Source organism: Taudactylus pleione, unplaced genomic scaffold (assembly GCF_031769625.1).
Source record: "Taudactylus pleione unplaced genomic scaffold, aTauple2 ptg000464l, whole genome shotgun sequence".
Lineage (NCBI taxonomy): Eukaryota > Metazoa > Chordata > Amphibia > Anura > Myobatrachidae > Taudactylus > Taudactylus pleione.
In genome coordinates this window covers 279,789-293,000 of record NW_028284866.1, presented here as the reverse complement: position 1 = coordinate 293,000, position 13,212 = coordinate 279,789, and the positions used below count along the sequence as shown (strand labels likewise).

The 13,212-nt window shown below is 41.1% G+C and overlaps 1 protein-coding gene across 6 annotated transcripts in view; it reads left to right on the top strand.

Moving 5' to 3' along the window:
• Positions 1–2,778, top strand: part of LZTS2 (leucine zipper tumor suppressor 2) — a 178,253-nt gene extending 175,475 nt beyond the window's left edge. For all 6 annotated transcript variants that reach the window (XM_088448688.1, XM_088448686.1, XM_088448687.1 and 3 more), the window contains one exon: positions 908–2,778. In XM_088448688.1, coding sequence (XP_088304814.1) covers positions 908–1,612 — 705 coding nt within the window. In that variant the 3' untranslated portion in view covers positions 1,613–2,778. The remainder of the gene's footprint in view (positions 1–907) is intronic.
• The last annotated feature ends 10,434 nt before the right edge of the window (positions 2,779–13,212 follow it).

Below are 13,212 nucleotides of genomic sequence, written 5' to 3'. Positions count from 1 at the left end.
TTACTGCTTTTTCTATCTCTCCATACATGTGTTATTTTATTACTCTGTCCCCAATTGTAAAGCGTTACAGAGTATGCTGACACTATATAAATGTATGTTAATAGCAATTAATAATTGGACAGGTTTGCAGAGTTTGCCGTCATGGAGGAAACTTTTACAGTAGTTATTAGCGCACAGTATAAACATTAATTCCTGATTGACAAACCAGTATGATAATGAATAATTTATTTCAATGCATTTTAACTGATACCACAAATATAGCATTAAGACATCACAGTAACCAGTGATGGATTTTAGCTGCAGCCCCCCCACCCCACCCCCTCCCCCAGTAATATCCACCAACTCAGTGAACCATTTACAGTCCGTGACTGCACTGGCTACACTGTGACGTGGACTCCAAATAGAAGCGCTACCTGCCAGTCACACACAGGGCAAGCAGTCCCCCGGGGGAGGTGTTTTCTCCCCATGGGTCTGCCAGTCTGGGCTGGATTAGCAGGGAGCATGCTTTCAGTGGAAAGCCTCTCCTCTGCCTTTCGGGCAGCCCTTCCTGGCTTCTATGGGCTGCAGCCGATGCAGTCCCTAGAAGCCAGTGTTTTGCGCACTGCTTGTGTGCATGCGCCGGTCCTAGCTCCTGCCAGATCCATTGTGCAGGTGCTGGGACTGTCTCCTCCTCTCCTTGGGTAGTGGAAGCCCCCCCTCATTCAAGAGGGTAGGAGCCACTGCTGATGGTCATCAGGCACTTATCTAGCAATAACATTTTGCAGGCACTACGGCTTTAAAAGGTTTTTCAGAAATAAAGCAAAACTATTACTTTAAATGAAACAATATATTCTGTTCAAAAGTATTTTCTTTATGTGGACAGAGGAACACATTACCATAGTTTACAATTAAATGTTTCTACTTTCAGGTTTGCCAGAAATCGGGTGAAATATCACTGCTTAAACAGCAGCTGAAGGACGTCCAGGCTGAGCTGGCTCAGAAGTCCAATGAAATATTGCTGCTCCGATCCCAGCTGAGAGAAGCTCGATCAGACCTCCAGGTTAGTGAAGACCAAGTCCAGGAGCTCCAGGAAACTGCTCACACAAAGACGCTGGAGCTGGAGGTGTGCGAGAATGAACTACAGCGCAAGAAGAACGAGGCGGAACTGCTACGGGAGAAGGCCAGTAAGTTGGACCAAGAGGTGTCTAGTCTTAGAGAAGCAGCCGTAGCCAGCCTTCGGCACGGGCTGTGCCACTGCCAAGAGAAGGAAGATCCATTCTTGCTTTACGAGAGCGACGAGGCCAAAGCACAGCGGCAGAACACGGAGAACATGCAAGGCTTGAAGCAGTACATGGAGAGGCTCAGGGAAGCTTTGGTGAACGAACGCCGGAGAAATCAGGAACAAATGGAAAATTTTGAGGACGAACGTCGCATATGGCAGGAGGAAAAAGAGAAGGTGATTCGCTATCAAAAGCAATTACAGCACAACTATATCCAGATGTACCAACAGAACCGGGAGCTGGAGAGAGACATTAAACAGCTGACTCTAGAACTGGAGGCAAGGGAGCTTGATGATTTTGACCTGCATGGTGCAGAGATTCAGTTTGAAGAAATCACAGCCACAGAAATTTAAAGCCATTAAAGTACCGCATATGCCTTTTTCTGGACCTTTGACATTCCAGCTGGTGTTGTTGCCAAAAAACAACTGGCACACATACACACATACATGTCTAAAGGACCAAAGCAATGTGTCATTGGGCAGGAACAAGGACGATACTATACCTTTTGTGTATTGTTTCCGTTCCAATCTCAGGACATCCGTTTTGTTCTAAAACAATATGCTTCCAATAGATAAATACTGCAATAGTTTTATTTTTATTATCCTTGCAAACCTGTCCTATTGCTCTCCCATTGAGTTGCTGTCAGTCATAGTGTAGCCATATTTTTGAATGTTCTCTGTCACAGATTACAGCTGCCATTCGCTTAGGTGTACATTAGGACACATGCACCGTAGGTCACCTCTTGTAAATAATGTAACATAAGAGATTTGTTTCCCAAAGCAAAAGGACTGGTTTTGTACGAACTATGACGAGCAACTACTCTATCTCTTACTCTTTGACAAACGTAGTCGCTTCCAATCTCAGGTAGGCAACTTGCTAGAGCACAATCATAACATACTTCCAATAATACCATATGCAATAGAAAGACTGTTCTTTTACTTAGATGCTAAGGGGGCTACAACCGTGGAACGTAGCAGAGACATGTGCAGAAGCCCCTTTGACAGCCAAGATAATTAAAGAATGTTGTACATCTTTTTGTGGACCCTCTCTTAATTAATCTTATGTCATTATGATAGCATTTTAGAAGTATTGCAAGAAGTGTATTATCTACCTTTAACCTTTGAATCCAAAGTTAATAAAAATGGCACCTACTTGAGAGAAGAATGGGCGAATTACATGATGCCTCCTACTGATCATTCTGTGCAGGCAGAGAAGCGTCTGGAAGACAATGAGCAGCAGCTTCAGCTGAGTTCTAATCAATTCTGCTGCTCTGCATTCATTGCCAAACGTACACTTGCTTGTTCCCCATTACCATTACTCTTCTTTATCTGAGCTATAGAGAACCTGTACAAATGCCATTGTAATCACATGGTAAGCTAGATAAGTTGGGACTGGACTGTGCTCTCAAAAAGGTATAATTTTCTTGTAAGGCCAATAAGAGTGACTTATCCCCCATATTCTATGGGTCATTTGTTTGTAAACCTAATAAAACCTGGTTCAATCCAGGAATGTATGGAAATGTGTGTCATGTGGTCTATCTATCTCATATCTATCTATCTATCTATCTATCTATCTATCTATCGATCTCATGTCCTTCTATCTATCTCATATCTCTCCTATCTATCTATCTATCTATCTATCTATCTATCTATCTATCTATCTATCTATCTATCTATCTATCTATCTATCTATCTATCTATCTGTCTGTCTGTCTATCTAGTCCACCCCACTGGACATCCCCACTTTAATAATTGCCTCCAGAATGCAGCGCTTAAGAGAGGTACAAATATAATTTCACTTTACAAATGGTTTTATAGTTATTTTTTTACTTGAGTTTTTATCAATTATTGATTTTTTGTTCATTCAAGAACATAGGGATACAGCAAAAAAAAGGAAAAGGGAGGGAATAGGAAACATAAAAGTAGGTACAGTACAATATGGTAGTTATACATTTTCTTTCAAAATAGTGACAAAGGGGTAAGTTGTTTTTAAGCTAGTTATAGGCTTGAAACCATATGAAATTGACAATTTGTAATCGTAATCGATTGTAATCAGATACAGCTTTGAATACATGCTTCAAAGAACCCACAACTCCAGGGCATAAATCCCCCCCAAAAAACAACTAATCTTAAATCAGTGAAGTCCTAAAAATAATAAAATATCCCTAAAGATAAAGATATTATGATTCTATATCAGAACCCTGTCCCTCTGTAATATATTATTATTATTATTATTATCCTTTATTTATATGGCGCCACAAGTGTTCCGCAGCGCTTTACATAGTACATAGAACTAATAGGTGAACAAGAAACAATTAACTTACAGTACATTACTGTGGAGGACAAGGACACGATTTATATACATTTGCTGGAATAGTGATTAAAGCACTCACAATAAGCTGCCGGGAATTGGCAGTCACGTGTTAGGTGCCCTAATGGGGAGTAGAGAGTAGAAGAAAATGTAAAGAGTAGCACAAGAGGGAAGAGGTCCCTGCACATGAGAGCTTACATTCTAAACGGGGGAGCAGACAGACAGGTGTAACACAGAAGGGGAAGGGTATATATGGGAACTAGCTATCCCACGTCTGTATTGGAGGGATGTAGTCTGGAAGTCGACAGTCTAAATGCCGACTGCCGGCTTCCAGTTTCTCTAATCCCGGCGTGGTACTAATGACAGGTGTCGAAAACTTGACGCTTGACATTAACCATACGCCGGAAGACCGACGCCTGGCATACCGAACGAAGGTAAGCCGGGCACGGACAGCCGCCGGGGGGAAGAGGGTTAGGTTTTAGGGCTCCAGGGGGACTTAGGGTTAGGCACCCCCCTGGGAGGGTTAGGCTAGGGGAAGGGGGGGGTTAGGGTTAGGCACCCCCAGGGGGAGGTTAGGGTTTGGCACCCCCCCGGGGGACTTAGGTTTATGCAGCGGGGAAGGGGGGGTTAGGTTTAGGCACTTAGAGGGGGGATTAGGGTTAGGCACTTGGGGGGGAGATTAGGGTTAGGCACCCATAAGGGTTTGTTAGGGGGTAGAATTAGGTTAGCGATACTTACCTTAGGGACGATCGGGATCTTCACCCTTGCTGGGCTTCCGCATTGGAGATTTGGGAGTAGTGCTATATGAGCAATCTAAAGTCTCCATATTAAAGCTCTGAGTGATTTTTGAAACAATTACCAGGAGTGTGTGAGGAGTACCCTGTTTCCATAGCTGAGCTATTGTGTGTCTGCTTTATAATATATGAGGATATGTCCAATTTGAAGAATAGAATCAGGGAATACAGGCAACAATGCCACCTCTGGATTAACTGAAACCGTAAGACCACAAATCACCTGAAATATAACGTACTCTATTTCATTCCACAGGGATGTACGCACTGGACAGCTCCAGAATGTAGTGTCCCCCCTATCTGGCCAGATTTCCTCCAACAAAGTCTAGATTGAGATGGATATATTTTATGCAATCTATCCAGAGTCGGATACATTTGATAAAATATCTTAATAACATTTCAATATGATTGATACATTTTGACATTTTAAATAGAGACATAAATGTATTTCTCTATACTAACGGATCTAAACTCACCCCCAGTTCAAGTTTCCATTTTGATTGATTGTGCAGGGATCTTTTCAGGTTGCAGTTTGCTCAAAATAAAATTATACCATTTAGTGATTCCTCCTCTAAGGCCTGTAGTCGTAATAAAAAACATTAGGAAGTGATGGGGGAACTGCGGGGGACAATTTAAATGGAGTAAAGTTTGAATCCCGTGGCAAACTTGTAGAAAATTATAAAAATCTCTACAAGTAAGAGAATAGCCAGATTGTAATCGAGAAAATGTCATAAGCATGTTATTAGAAAATAAATGTTCTAGGGAAAAGATACCACTATTAAATCAGGTAGACAGAACCAGATTTGGGAATAATAATTCCAGACTTTGAACGAATAAATTAGCCGAAGGCAGCCGACATAAAAAATAACCTAGCAGTGTGTATCACGTTTTAAATGTGGCTATTGATTTGGATGTGTATGGCGGAAGGGTGCGGGATTCTCCTGGGATCCACACAAGGGGAACTCTCCAAATATACCCTTCTCCATTTTGGCCCAAGGTTTAAGCGTAGATATATATTATCTAGAAAACCTTGCCCTCTTGTTGTTCCAAATATATCTATTAAATAGAGCATTAGATTTATTTACCTAAAAGGGTGAAATGGTTCTAAGGATAAGGAGATCCATAATTTTATTTGCTGTCAATCTACCCATCTACAAAAACCTAATAACTTTTCCAGTACTTCGTAAAGGACTCAAGTTTCCGTAGCAATGGGCCTTAATTATATTCTAGCAGATCCTCTTCATTAACAGTCAACGAGATGCCAAAATAGCTGAGGGATTGTTTTTGTCAATTATATTCATGCAGAGACTGAAGTTTTGACAGTAAAGCTGGATGTTCATTTCTTGAAAGTCTGTTTATGACCATTTAGTGGTGTTCAGTAATTGGACGATAGTGTTGGACATATGGCAGGTACTTGCCCTGTTTAAGGATAGTGATTTAACAAGTTTCTTTTATTTCTGATGGAAAAGCACTCTATGATGTGCCCGCATTAAATACTTCCACTAATATTGGTGCAGACACAAAGGTGGCATATAAATGAGTGGAATAACCACCCGGGCCAGGGGCGCTATCTCTTGGCAAAGCACATATAACAGATCTAAACTCTTCCTCTATCCAAGGGGCATTAAGAGAAACTTTTGTTTGGGTATCACGTTCTGGTAATGATAAACCAGACAGGAAATCTGAAATAGTAGAAGATGTCGATTGGGGGGTGCTCGGGGTCCATTTTAAAATTAGTGAGATTTGCTTAATACTCTGCAATAGCATTTGAAATATCCAGGGAGTTAGACAATTTCACCCCATGAGACTTATGAAGACTTATGAAGGCCCTTGATGGTGCTTCTAACTGATCTACCCCATAACTTCCACAATAATATATTTTATTTAACCTAAATATTTCTATGAACAATTTTAATTGAAAAACTTCCAAGTCCTCCTGTAACGTATAACTCTTCCTGAGGAGAGAGGTGTTTTAGAGGCATTTCTTATGTTTATATTCTGGAAGCTACTTGAATTGCTGATCTGCTAACCCCAGTGGATATTGCCCACTTTAATCATTTCCTCTGGAATGCATCACTTAAAGGAGGTACAATATAATTTCACTTTAGAAATGGTTTTATTCCAGCCAACCATCGTTACATCTCTCCACCATCTTTCTCTCCTATCTACAGCCTTCCAGTTTGCTAAATAAATGGTTGTCCATAATGGGATAGACCACTAACTGTAGAACAACCCATCTGGTATAGTACTTAGGTGGGGACCACTTCCAACTTGGAACCATAGAGTAGAAAGTTAATGATTGAGCACATAATGAAAGTAGAAATATGAGTTTAGAAAATTCTGAAAGAAAATTTTCAAGGATGGAAATATAAATTCCCAAATCATAATGTAAAATTTGTCATTAGTTATTTATTAGGCTTGTTCTTGCTTGTTGGCTTTAGGGGTATAATGGGCACACTTGGGCGCTGTTTCAAGATGGCAGTAATGGGCTGTTGTCCCACTGACAATGGGGAGCCCAGTAATGGTACGGAATGCTTCCTGACCCCACAATCATTACACATGGTATTCAGGAGAATTGTTGTGTGATAAATGGTGAGGTACAATATTTCTGTAATTATCCCAGACATTGGGAAAAGTACATATATCTGGTATACACAGGTGAACATGGACATGCCATTGGTGTATTTTTTGGGAGATTTTGGCCGTTTCCATATACTAAGAATGAATCCAATATGTCAGAAAATATTAGATCTGTCTCTTTAAATTTAGCTTAATTAGACTTAGAAGTAAAATGTTATTTGTGAAAGCAAATCCAACACTGGTCCCTTATTTTAAAAGGATGTCAACATGTTTTGTAAGAATTTTACTATGTGTGTGAAAGCCAGGGCCAGATTAACAATGGGGCGGATGGAGCTACAGCTCCAGGCCTCCGCATAAAAATAGGCCCATCATCAGCATGATGGTGACCAGCCACCAGCTGGCCACATGGTCAGCCATAAATCATAAGTATTAAAATTGTATTTCTATTTTCCTCACAAAATGATGAGATTTTTATTATTTTGCATATTTAGGAAGACATTGGGGCTGATAGTGTAGGGGGTGTACATGCCCAAATGGCACTGACCACACTTACACAGCACTGGTCACACCTCTGCTTCTCATAATAGGCCCTTGAATATGTTCAGCCCCAGGCCATGCTGCCCGTAATATGGCCCTCGAATTAGTAAATGGCATACATTAAAGCTGATTAGCCTACCCACAGTTCCCCTCACCAAAGCACCATTATCGCTGCTTGATGCTGTCACTTTAGGAAAGGCTCTGTTGTTCACATCACAGGCCTAACTTGGAGGGAGCTGTACCTGCTTGGACCAGTCTGAAGCCACAAGCAGCTTCTTATTGGTCTTCTGCTCACACCCATCCCACTTTTTAAAATGGTGACCGATAACGTCCACTGCTAAGCGGTTGTGCAGCTTTAATTCTTCATATCTTGGTTGATTTGTGTCACTGACAGAAGGTAACATGCATGCATACAGGATCAAACAGTGCATCTTTATATTATATTTTTGTTATTTCATACCTTGATTTATCGTGTACATGTTGTAGTGGCTAAACAAATATCAGATCAGAAAACAAGTTGTGCTAAGTGATGCAGCTACAAAAGACTATGGGGTCTATTTACTAAGCAGTGTTAAGAGACAGAGTGAAAAGTGATAAGTCTGTGATAAGGTGCCAGCCAATCAGCTCCCAACTGTCATTTTTCAAACACAGCCTGTGAGATGACAGTTGGGAGCTGATTGGCTGGCACCTTATCACTTTCTTATCACTTTTCACTCTGTCTCCTAAAACTGCTTAGTAAATAGACCCCTATAACATGCAGGTTTGTACTCTTCAGCCACTGGTTTCTGTGGCTACATTTAAGCTTTAGTTACGTAATGCACAATATCTGTCATTTATTACTGTTTTTGGAGTCTCTGACTGACATCAAAGATATGATTATTCTCCTGTGGGATTCTTCGGTTACTGGGTTATATGGAGTTATTGATCTGAAGTTGCACACACACGTCATTGTAGAATTAATGTGATGAGGTAATGCAGTGAGGTTATTGTAAAGGATCATTGGTGAACATTACAGGGAAACAAGCGTGATGGGGAGAATGAGATATTACAAGTCTACAATCTAAAAAAAAAACAACCTTCATGCTTACAACAAAGAAAGCTCCAAAATATTACATAGCGATGTACAATGAGGAGATCATGATACAAATAAATAACATACAAGGATAGATGGTAAAAATGGTTCTCTGCAAATGATCTTACAACATAATAGGTTTGGGGAACAATTAATAAATAAGGTAGCAGAGTAATAATTGTAGCTGGTGGTGTGGGAAGTGTGTGCTGGAAAAGCAACAGCATTATCCGCCACCAGGATTAAAGCAGCCATTGCTGGCTGGCATTTCTGTGCAGCTACCGGTGGTGTGGTACGGTTGGCATTAGGAAAGACAGGTGAAGATGGATGCAAGAACTATGAAACAATCACTGCTGCAATATCAAGCCAGTTGCTGGCAGCCATTGCTGCCCTTCACTATTTATTTTCAACTGAACCTCCTCTTCTGCTTCTGGAGAAGACATTTTCTCTTGCGGTGTATGGGCATTCCTGTGGTCATCCACCAGATCCGTTATAGCTGTGGCCGGGTCTCTTTGGCCTTATGCTGGGTATTTATCTTTGGCCTCATGCATCACATTTGTGGGCAAAGTTGGCACCGCCATTAGACTATTTAAGCAGTTGCTCATAGCGCCATCATTTGAAGGACTTGACTGAACGAGTGTTCCGGTACTGTGCATGCGTGACGGTTGCACTGTGCATGCCCCAAGGTACCTTTGCTTTGCAGTTTTCAGTGAAGATATTAATTGCACAGTGATTGACATTCAGGAACTATTTGGGGGAGGTTACGGGGCGTGGCGGCTAATCACAGTCGTGTCATTTTAGAGGCGTGTATCTGCCTATATCTGCTATCCCCTACGCATATAATATGGCGCCAGGGTATCAGTTCCCTCGCCCATTATGCGCGAGCATAGGGTTACTGAGATGGTCGCTGCATATTTGTATGCACTTGGATACATTTTCAGCAGCTGCGTACGCGATAGAAGCTGTGATTTCATTAGCGTTCACATCTGAATGAGGCCCATTGTTAGGTTGTGCCACACCCAATTATGGAGTATGTCTGGTGGGTAATGAACACACTAGTATTCAGAATACATTGCACTGGAAAAGGCCATTGTATCACTAGCCTTAGACTGAGGATGTTAGTTATCGTTTAGCTTTCTGTTATGCTTTTTGCTTTTTACTTAGGTGTTTTATAACATTACATCATCTTTTAGCGTTCTATTATTATATTCAGTCATGTGGTTTATATCATCAGGAAGTGTTGTATTATTTCAGTTGCCCCAGTACTCAATGCTCTGTATACATCTATCAGCACCAGCTCTATGTAATATCATGGTATGGCTAAACTAAATAGCTCTAAGCGAACGAATATAGATATATGGCAGACAAACATTAAAGGAAGACATTTAGCAAACGTGCCATGGTGACATGAACAAGCCAATAAAAACAGACGTCTGAAAGTGGGAAACCCAATTAATTACTGTTACTGGAAAGTGTTACTGAGAGCAAATCAAATTGTCTTAAAGCTTTTAAAAGAATATTAATGACATTACATGGTAGCTCATAGCAAAGAGCAGTGTCCTCCAGCACATTTCTAGGCAGGACCTGAATGGCTGGATGTAATCAGAGACCACCTGCTTACATCTCCCATCTGTAAGGACAAATGTAGATGCAACACGATTTCTCTATTCTGCCAAATGATCTGCCTGTATTTACAAACACTCTGATGAAGCATGTGCGCCAGCCCATTACAAGGGTTTCATTATGTCTGACGTCTGTCCTTTTTCATCTTGCTTTGTGAAGACTTTTATCTGGTTTTGGTCAGTAAAGTCCTTTTAGTCATCACAACACATCAGGATAATGATGTTCCCCAGAACGGTTACGGATCTGGCAGGGGCTTGCGGAATAAATGCCAAAATCTATTTTCACTGCAGACATTGTTAAACCAGGCTGGCGTATTAAAGTGGATCTGTCTGCTACACACAGCGACACGAGGCTGCTACATGCGTCGGTGATGTCACTAGTTCAGCCCATAGTATGCCACCTCTGCTGTCAGGTGATACTCCCAGGGTAATGGCTCTTGTTTTAATATGGTTAATACAGGTTGAGTCTCCCATATCCAAAATGCTTGGGACAAGGGGTATTTTGGATAAGAGAATATTCCGTAGTTTGGAATATTTGCATACCATAATTAAATATCTTGGGAATAGGACCCAAATATACATACATAATGCATTGATGTGTTATATACACCTTATACACACAGCCTACAGGTAATTTTATACAATATTTTCAATCATTTTGTGGCTCAAACAAAGTTTGTGTACATACATGAAATTAATTTATGTTTCATATACACCTTATACACACAGCGTGAAGGTTATTTTATACTATATTTAAAATAATTTGTGCCTTAGACAAAGTTTGTGTACATTGAACCATCAAAAATCAAAGGTTTCATTATCTGAGTCATGCTAAAAAAATTCTGTATTTCGGAATATTCCGTATTTCGGAATATTTCTATATGGGAGACTCAAGCTATAGTGGTTAAATATTATTGGTCTTAAAAAAGAATAAGTTATTTAAAGGATGTTACAGCTTCAAGATATGTGCATTATAAGTGGTGGCTGTGCGCATTCAGAGGAACAACCTCACTTACCAGGTATGGTGATGAATAGACATCATAGTATAGGTGAAAAAAAAGTATTTTTCTAACTCAATGAAAGTGATCTAGTATGTATATTCAGGAGGGTGCAGTGGGAAGTGAGTTTCCTGGCCATGGACTCAAAATCTCGATGTTTTGTTCCCCGAGCCAGTTAGTTACCACTTTTGCCTTATGGCAAGGTGCTCCATCATGCTGGAACAGGCATTGTTCATCACCAAACTGTTCTTGGATGGTTGGGAGAAGTTGCTCTTGGAGGATGTTTTGGTACCATTCTTTATTCATGGCTGTGTTCTTAGGCAAAATTGTGAGTGAGCCCACTCCCTTGGCTGATAAACAACCCCACACATGAATGGTCTCAGTATGCTTTACTGTTGTATGACACAGGATGAAGACTTTTGGAGGATGGCCTGGTGTCAAGAAGGGCAGCAAAGAAGCCACTTCTCTCCAGAAAAACATCAGGAACAGACTGATATTCTGCAAAAGGTACAGGGATTGGACTGCTGAGGACTAGGATAAAGTTATTTTCTCTGATAAATCCCCTTTCAGATTGTTTGGGGCATCTGGAAAAACGCTTGTCCGGAAGGAACGGTGAGCGCTACCATCAGTCCTGTGTCATGCCAACAGTAAAGCATCCTGAGACCATTCATGTGTGGGGTTCCTTCTAAGCCAAGGGAGTGCTCATTCACAATTTTGCCTAAGGACACAGCCATGAATAAAGAATGGTACCAAAACATCCTCCAAGAGCAACTTCTCCCAACCATCCAAGAACAGTTTGTGAGGAACAATGCCTTTTCCAGCATGATGGAGCAATTTGCCATAAGGCAAAAGTGATAACTAAGTGGCTTGGGGAACAAAACATCAACATTTTGGGTCCATGACCAGGAAACTGCCCAGACCTTAATCCCATTGAGAACTTGTGGTCAATCCTCAAGAGACGGGTGGACAAACAAAAACCCACAAATTTTGACAAACTCCAAGCATTGATTAGGCAAGAATGGGCGGCCATCAGTCGGTATGTGGCCCAGAAGTTGACTGACAGCATGCCAGGGCGAATTGCAGAGGTCTTGAAAAAGAAGGGTCAACACTGCAAATATTGACTCTTTGCATAAACTTAATGTAATTGTCAATAAAAGCCTTTGACTTGTAATATTACTTCAGTATACCATAGTAACATCTGACAAAAAGGGCTAAAAACACTGAAGCAGCAAACTATATGAAAACCAATACTTGTGTCATTCTCAAAACATTTGGCCATGACTGTACAGAGCTCGCTCTTGTGCACTCTTTAATCACAGGGCCCAAATCTGTGAGTCAGGAAGCAAAGCCGATAATCACAGTAATGGTCTTGTGTTTTTCAACTGCACATGCGTCAAAGGCACGAAAAAGGTGCAAAAAGGGGTAGTATCCATAGAGATACAGGGACTCAGAAATGTATCGGGCAGTGACTCAGAAGATTCGTCTTACGGGCATATTAGGGGAGCGTCGCAGGTGTGTCGCTGATGTAGTTGACCGATGTGACTCAGACACAATTGCGTACATTGGAGGCCGTATTCTGTTGGAAAATCCGCACCTAGCACGGGACTGATGCATCTAAAGATGCACCAAGCAGTATTTCAGCGTGTAAAGACTCTCAAGGTGGGCGTCTCAGTCCTTGCACATTCAGGCGCATGGATGTACACCAGGGAAGGGTAGCGGCATTAGTGTAAAGTCGTAGATGAGATCCTGGCACAAGACACAGAAATGGACCCTGCATCTGACTAAGCCCCCAAGCTTCATAGACAAGCCTGGGAGCCATAGGACTATCTAAAGAGTCTCACATTTTAAATACATTGCTGCTGTTTTTGTGCTATTAGGTATATGACTGTAAGCAGGTGACCAGGATTTACTGATCCTTTATAATGAATTATTGGCCTAGAATCAGTATTCTAATGTCAGTTGATATATAATAAGACGACTATTATTTCTTATTATTCCTCAAAATGACTACGAAGATACTGATACGTGTGTTTTCCACAGGTGGGT